General features: G+C 60.1%; 1 protein-coding gene across 1 annotated transcript in view; it reads left to right on the plus strand.

Moving 5' to 3' along the window:
- The window catches only part of PPP1R12C (protein phosphatase 1 regulatory subunit 12C), a 20,731-nt gene that overhangs the window by 424 nt on the left and 12,675 nt on the right, over positions 1-7,632 (plus strand). Inside the window, exons 2-4 of the mRNA XM_040465200.1 lie at positions 6-154; positions 4,151-4,281; positions 4,373-4,491. Coding sequence (XP_040321134.1) covers positions 6-154; positions 4,151-4,281; positions 4,373-4,491 — 399 coding nt within the window. The remainder of the gene's footprint in view (positions 1-5; positions 155-4,150; positions 4,282-4,372; positions 4,492-7,632) is intronic.

Here is a 7,632-nt window from a genome sequence, read left to right on the forward strand (position 1 = left end):
GGCGGCCTGCGCGGGCGGCGACCTGGACGAGGCGCGCCTGATGTTGCGCGCCGCGGACCCCGGCCCCGGCGCCGAGCTCGACCCCGCCGCCCCGCCGCCCGCCCGCGCGGTGCTCGATTCCACCAACGCCGACGGCATCAGCGCCCTGCACCAGGTCAGCGCCCCCGGCCCCTCCCCGGACCTGGTCCGCCCAGGGTCCGAGCCTCCTCCAGCGTCCTCCGGGCCCTGAGTCACTCACGGTCGTCAGTCTCGGTGCGCGCCGTCCTGTGCTGCTGCCCTCTCCGACCCCCTGGTTCTTGCCACCCACCTGCAACTCCCTGTTTCCAGTCTTGAGCCTCTTCAACCGGCCCTGGTCTCTGCCGCCCTGCGCCGCCCTCATTCTGGACCCGAGCCACTGCTGACGGCCTCGGTCTGGTCCATGCCACTGGTCCCGGTCGTTGTCACTTCGCGCTGCCTTCTCCCGACCCTGAGCACCCTTCAGTAGTCTCCGTGTCTCCTCTCCTGTGCCATCTAATGCTGCCACCTTTCCCGAGGCTGTGCACTTCTTCTAGCAATACTTCTACGGCCTCCAGCCCACTGTTTCCCCTTTCCAGGCAGGTGTCGCTTTCGCTGAGCAGCAAGCATCATCCTGTGCAGGCACGCGCCTGCGCCTGTGGGGCTTCCTCCCCTGGCCCCTGGCCCGGACTACCTGTTTGGCTAGGGGCATATCTTCCGTGCTGCTGGTTTCCGATTAGTCCTTCTCGCCCTTAGGCAGTACCGTCCGTTGCTGTATAAGGATGCTCTTTCTTGGCTCAGGTTTTTCTAGGCTTTGTACCACCTCGTTTCCTTGTCTGGGGCACCTCCTGCTGTCTCCACCCGCAGACCGTCTTCATTCTCTTTCTGGAGGCTGTGCCTCTTATTTTCTCCACCGTAGGCCTCGTGTCAGGGACGTTTCTCCTTCTCCAGGCACCTTCTCTGCCTCCCGCCCCTTCCCTTGGCTGTGCCTGTAACCTTGCCCTTTTCCTGGGGGGCCTCAACGCACCTGCCTCTCTATCCTCGGTCATCTTGCTCTCGCTGCCCGGATGCCTTCTCCTGGGCATCTGGCAGCTTCTCTCCGAGAGGCTGTGTGACCTGTCTGGCTCTGGGTATGTCAGCTTCCCAAGGGTACTACAGCCCTGCTGGTCTCCGTCCATAACCTGGCCCCCGTGCCTCTCCAGGACTCCCTGATTGTCTCCTCCAGTGTTTGTGTGTCCCAGAACCAGGACCACCTTATGCCGCAGGACCCTCTTTGGTTCTGGATGCATTTATCTATCCTCCCACAGTGGGACCACCAGGGATCGGACTGGCCACAGAAGAGCCACCACCCTCTGTCTCATCCCTGAGACCATCTCCCTCCTTGTCTCCTGATACTGGTCCAGTCCTCAGCCCTCCCCTCCCGCCAGAACCCATAGAGTTTGGTCATTGATGGAACCAGAAAAGACCCTGTGGAAAGCTTGACTGGGGAGGCAGGGATGTTTCAAGAGGCCCACTTCTCAGGTCTCCCAGGAAGAGGAGAGGAGCAGTTCAGGAAAATCAATATGGTCCTGGGTTCAAATCGCAGTTCCTTAGCATTGTTGCCTCAAGTTAGCGTCCTTTCTCTCTGTGCCTCAGTTTCCTCATGTGTACCACAGGGCTAGTAGTCGGTCCCTCCGTGGCAGGGCTCTGATGAAGGAGGGAGGCCAGATGTGTGGAAAACCCTTCAGGATGCAGCACAGGCATTCAGCTGGAGGGCTGCTGCCTGGTCTAACTGCTACCTGTCCTCTTTTTCTCTTTTCTGACCCCCAGGCCTGTCCCCTACAGAGTCCCTGGTGCTAGCGAGGATGCTTTCTACCACCCAGAGGAGGGGCCTGCTTCCCTGAGCCTTGTAAGGTGTCAGAGTGCTGGGCAAGCCCAGGGGAGAGGGGCCTCAGGCTTCTGTTTCCCTTCCTCTGCCACCGTCCAGGCCTGGGCTCTCCTGGACTTTTCCTCAGGGGCTCTCGGCCCTGCTCTCCAGGCTGAGCCCCCTTCTTTGGCATCCCCCTAGGCCTTGCCTTTCATGCTGCCTTTTCAGGTGAAATCCCTTTCCCACTCGGGCAAGCCCTTGGTAAACCCACTTTCCGGGGCTTTGCGGGAAGCCTGAAGGCTTAGGGCTTTGGAGGTCCAGAGAGGGGAAGTTCCTGCCTCAGGTCACATGGCCAGCAGGCGGGCGACCTGGGGTTTGGGTCAGGTCTGTTGTGGGGTGACCAACGCAGGGTGGTTTGCTCTAGGCTGGCCTGGTTTTAGCAGTGAAAGTCCCAGGTCTCAGGCAGCCCCCGTCCCAAACAAACTGGGACAGTTGGTCACCTTGTCTGGGTGCGTCCTGGGGCTGTGGTTTCCTTTCTGAGTCCTCCCTGGAGTGGGTCCCCAGGGGACAGCCCCCTGCCCTTGTGTGTGCCCAGGAGTTCTCACACCCCGGCACCTACCTCAGGTGGGCTTGTTAACCCCATGATAAAGCTGGTATATTCCCCCTACTCGTCAAAATTGCCTTGTGAATTAGCAGCTAGGTCTGGGGTCTGGCATAGGAGGGACTAGGAGCCACAGTTCTTAGATCTGAATAGGGAGGGTGGAAGCGGGGACTAAGTCTGGGTGGAGGGAGCGGCTTGGACTCCTGGTGGGGGAGGTTGCTGTTGTCTAGATTCCTGGATCCCTGGTGCCCAGGCCTCGGGCATCTTTCACATGGATTCCTGTGCCCGGCCAGGTCCTTGAAAGGGAAAGGCCCATCTCCCTCCTCGACCCCCCCCATCACCATGACAACCGGGTGGAAATAAACCAAGCCCAGTTCATCCCGTTCCCAGGGCACGTGTGCGCCCCCACCCCCCACCCCCCCGCAGCCTGAGTTTCCATGACTTCATGCTCTTGGCCCTCACCGCCTCCCCCCTTCTCCAGATGGCCGGGTTTTGGAGAGGTGAGGGAACTGGGGAGTTAATTTAGCCCAGGGACCCAGGAAGCCAGGCCCACCCCTTGCCTGGACCCTGCTCAGGTCCCAGCGCCCACCCGGGTTTTCACGTGCCCTGGGCTAAATCCCTTGTCTGTCCCCTTGCTGTCCCTATTCAGGCAAGGGCTGCTGTCTCCTTGAGGTGGATTTCTTCCTCTGCAGTACAGAGCCTTGACAGCAGGAGGATTAGGGAAGGTCTTCCCAGGTGGAGATCCCTTGGCACAGTACCCCGTGCACAGCTTTGGGCCCCAGGGGCCAGGCCAGTCCCCTCAGGGTGGGAGTCAGGGCCATGGTCAGCATCCTGGGGAGCATCTGCTTGGCCTGAGGGAGGAGGGAGCTGGGGATCTGGTTCCTGGGCCTGAGGGAGGAGGGGCTGGGAACCTGGATCCCTGGGTCTGAGGGAGGAGGGGGCTGGGGATCTGGTTCCTGGGCCTGAGGGAGGAGGGGCTGGGAGCCTGGATCCCTGGGTCTGAGGGAGGAGGGGGCTGGGGATCTGGTTCCTGGGCCTGAGGGAGGAGGGGCTGGGAGCCTGGATCCCTGGGTCTGAGGGAGGAGGGGGCTGGGGAATCTGGTTCCTGGGCCTGAGGCAGGAGGGGCTGGGAGCCTGGATCCCTGGGTCTGAGGGAGGAGGGGGCTGGGGATCTGGTTCCTGGGCCTGAGGGAGGAGGGGGCTGGGGTCAATACTGCAGGGTCTGAGGGAGGAGGGGGCTGGGGGCCTGGCCTCTAGGGTCTAAGGGAAGAGGGCAGGGGGCTCAGAACTCCATGGTCTGAGGGAGGAGGTCTTCGTAACTGGAAGCCTTGTCCTGTTGGTGATGACTGGGGTACATCGTATCTAACATCCAGGACTTCCCACGCTGGAGAAAAGCCCCCTCCCTTTATCCAGTTCGTACTTGCAAGGATCTGGGTGTCCTGTTCTCATGGGCTCCACTGAGCTCCAGATGCCCAGCTGACCTAACCTTTGGGAAGCCAAGAGGTCTTAAATAGCTGGGTAGCTGAATGGGCCTCCAGGAGCAGGGCTGGTGCCTTCTGGGGTCTGTCCCGGGGTCATCTGGTTTTTTCCCTTGAATGTCTGACGCCGTGTTCCCGGGGTCTGTCTCACGGCCCCTCGGGAGTCCTGCCTTGCTGGGCGTGTGGTGCCTGGGTGAGGTGAGGGCTGACAGCTGTGTCCCCTGCGCCCAGGCCTGCATTGATGAGAACCTGGAGGTGGTGCGCTTCCTGGTGGAGCAGGGTGCCACGGTGAACCAGGCGGACAACGAGGGCTGGACGCCCCTGCATGTGGCCGCCTCCTGTGGTTACCTGGACATCGCCAGGTGAGGCGGGGGAGGGTAAGTGGGATCGCATGGGGACCGGAGCTCAGACCCCGCAGCCCTAACCTCCCCACCCCTCCACCGCCACCCCCAGGTACCTCCTGAGCCACGGGGCTGACATTGCCGCCGTCAACAGCGATGGGGACTTGCCCCTGGACTTGGCCGAGTCGGACGCCATGGAGGGACTGCTGAAGGCGGAGATTGCCTACCGAGGTGGGCGCCTGGGTGCTTCCTGCGGGCACGGGGAACAGACTGCTGGGGCTCGGAGGCCAGCCCTGCTTTTCCTAGGGTTCTCTGACCCTGTCTGCTTCGGGTTCCTTACCTGTGAGGTGGGCATGCGGGTCCCCGTCCTCGGGTTGCTTGGAACATTGAGTGATCGTGTAAAGTGCATGTGCCACCGCTGGGCACGGATAAGAGCCCAACCTGACGTTGACCCAAATTGTCATTTTACCCCAGGAGTGGGTGAGGAAATGAGGTGCGGGGGGCTTGTCCAGGGGTCTCTCAGGTGAGATTGTCCTCTCGGAAGTGTTCCCTGAGGGGGACTGTTCTCCCCGTGTGCACGGTCACTGAACCGCAGGGTCCTTAACATGGGGCCCAGGACCCCCGAAACTCTGTGTGTGGCTATGTTCATATTTCTAGGGAGAACGTGTATTGCTTCTAGCAAGTTCTCAGAGGAGCTCATGTCCAAACGTACTCCCCAAAGCAGCCACCTAGAACCAGCTGATGCGTGGGGTGTGCGAGGAAGGCTGTGGCCTGACTGACCTGGAGGGCACGGGCCGTGGGGTGCTGGTCTAGGTTCAGCGAGGGAGCCGCCGAGCAGGCCCTGGGGTGTGGAAGGTGACGCCCAGATCCCCGGGCTTGGCTTGGGCAGGCTGACTGCTGGTAAGGTCAGAGAGCCGCGTGCAGGTGGACGTCTGGGGTCACGGCAAACGTGGGGGGCGGGCACTAAGGCAGAGCTGAGCTGCTTGTCTCCTCTCTGACTTCTCACCCTGAAAAACTTCAGATGTGGACAGAGGTTGGGACAGCCTTAGGGGGGCGGCCACATGACCCTCCCTGAGCTTGGCCGGTGGTTTTAGCAGCTTTGTGGAGATGTGATTCGTAGCCCGTTCGGTTCTCTTCGAAAGCGTGCAGTCCGCTGGTTTCTTAGCGTTTCACAGTGTTGTGCCTGCCTCACCGCACGGACTCAGAGGGCTTCGGTCGCACCAAAGAAACCGGAGCCCTCAACCGGCACCCCACTCCCACTCAGCCCCGAGACACCATTCATCTGCTTCCTGTCCCTACACGTTTTGGAACGTTTTGTATAAATGGGGTCATACAGTTTTTAACATTTTGGCCCATCTGCATTCGCCCTGCCTCCCCCCTCCCCCCACTATACATAAATAGCACTCTTCCCCCACCCCCTCCCTTCCTTTTCTTTCTCCCTCCCCAGCTGCCTCCCTCTCTGTTCCCAGCCATCTCCAGAACACGAAGCAGACACTGTAACCCTGGCCCTGACGTGGGAGCCTGTGTCTCCTAGAACAAGGACACAGGATGTCACGTTGTTACTCCTCTGTGGGCATCGGGACCTTGGCCTTGGTGCTGCGCTGTTACCTGTGGCACATTGTAGCCTCCCCTCTGCGCCTCCTGTGGCCCTGCCCTGCCCTTGGTCTCCCCTTGGCCTCCTCACCCTGCCTTCTGTACACAGCGTGTCCCTCGGCCTGGACCCGCCTGCCGCTTCTCCAGGAGATTCAGGTCTGCGTTCGTGGCAGGAACTTCTTAGTGCGTTGTTCGGGAGACGGGTGCTGTCTGTCTGCCTGCCCTGTTGCTGTTAGCCTTGAACTTCACGGAGGGGCACTGGCCAGGCGGCTCTACCGTGGAGTCCGCCTCCCTTTGTGATTAAAGAGTCGTCTGTCGGGTGAGGCTTGGCGGGCCGCTTCTGTGGGAACCCGTTGCAGCCGGGCTCAGGGCCCAGCCCAAGAGGCGGTTTGTGCAGCGTGTTTGAAGCGGCCGTTTCTCACAGTAGCACAGAGGTGGAAGCAGCCCAAGTGTCCACCAGCCGAGAAATGGATGAACAATGTGTGGCATGTGCTACGATGGAATACTATTATTCAGCCTTAGAAAGGCAAGAGGTTCGGACACGTGCTACAGTGTGGGTGAACCCTGAGGACAGTATGCTCAGTGAGAGAGTCTGGCACAAAGTGTACAAACTCTGTGTGATTCTAACTCTATGAGGAATGGGACTAAAATGGTCAAATTCATAGAAGCAGAAGGTAGAGTGGTGGGTGCAGGGGCTGGGGAGGGGGAAGCGGGGCGATGCTGTTTGATGGGGACGGGGTTTCAGTTGTGCAAGATGAAGAGTGTTCTGGAGACGGATGGTGGTGGAGGCCGCATGGCAACGTGAATATACTTAATGCCACAGAACTGCAGTTAAAGGGGTTAAGATGGTAAACTTGATGTGTATTTTTACCACAGTTTAAAATGAAAAGGCAATTTTTGGGCCACGTAACTGAAGTCCAGGAATTGCACAGACTTCAGGCATGGTTTGATCCAGGGGCACCAACTCGAAAATATCACTGTACTGAACTCTGCATTGACTTCATTCTTTTCTTTTCTTTTTTTTTAATTTGTATTTATTTTTGAGAGACAGAGCATGAGTGGGGGAGGAGCAGAGAGGGAGACAGAATCCAAAGCAGGCTTCAGACTCTCAGATGTCAGTACAGAGCCCTACGTGGGGTTCGAACCCCTTGAGCTATGAGGTCATGACCTGAGCCCCCCAGGCGCCCCTGCACGGACTTCATTCTCAGGCCGATTCTCTCAAACGGGTATGAAGCGCCGCTGCTAACAGTGCTGGCTGATTCTTCGGCTGATCTAGGACTACATTTCCTCAGCCACCTGAGCGCCACCCTCCGCCTGAGCCAGCCCTAGCTGGGGCGACAAGGATGGGTGGTTAGGCCAGGCGATGTGGCCACCCATCCGCGCTGTAGAGCTGCCCCCAGCCCAGCTGCAGGACAGGCCGCAGGGACACAGAACTGGGCGGGAAGGGGGCATCTAGCGGTTCTGCTGCTAGGCCACCGGACGGAGGCCCTCCCGCCCTCGCCCTCGGACAGGAATCTTCATGGGGGCGGGGGCGGTTGTTGGCAGCGGGAGAGGCTGGGGGCTCCAGCAGAGGAGGTTGGGTAAATCACTAATCTGTAAGTGGGCTGGCAGCTTCTGTGAAGGACGAGACTTTGTGGGAGGTGCTGTCACGCTGCAGCCGGCCAGGGGTCGGGGCCCCTGTGACCGCCCTCCCCAGCACAGCCAGGGGCCCTGTGTCCGTGGTGGGCGTGGCCGCGTTCCAATAAAGCTTTATTCACAAACACGGGGGGGGGGGGGGGG

This window comes from Herpailurus yagouaroundi, unplaced genomic scaffold (assembly GCF_014898765.1).
Source record: "Herpailurus yagouaroundi ecotype Mexico unplaced genomic scaffold, PumYag 557, whole genome shotgun sequence".
In the NCBI taxonomy this organism is placed as follows: domain Eukaryota; kingdom Metazoa; phylum Chordata; class Mammalia; order Carnivora; family Felidae; genus Herpailurus; species Herpailurus yagouaroundi.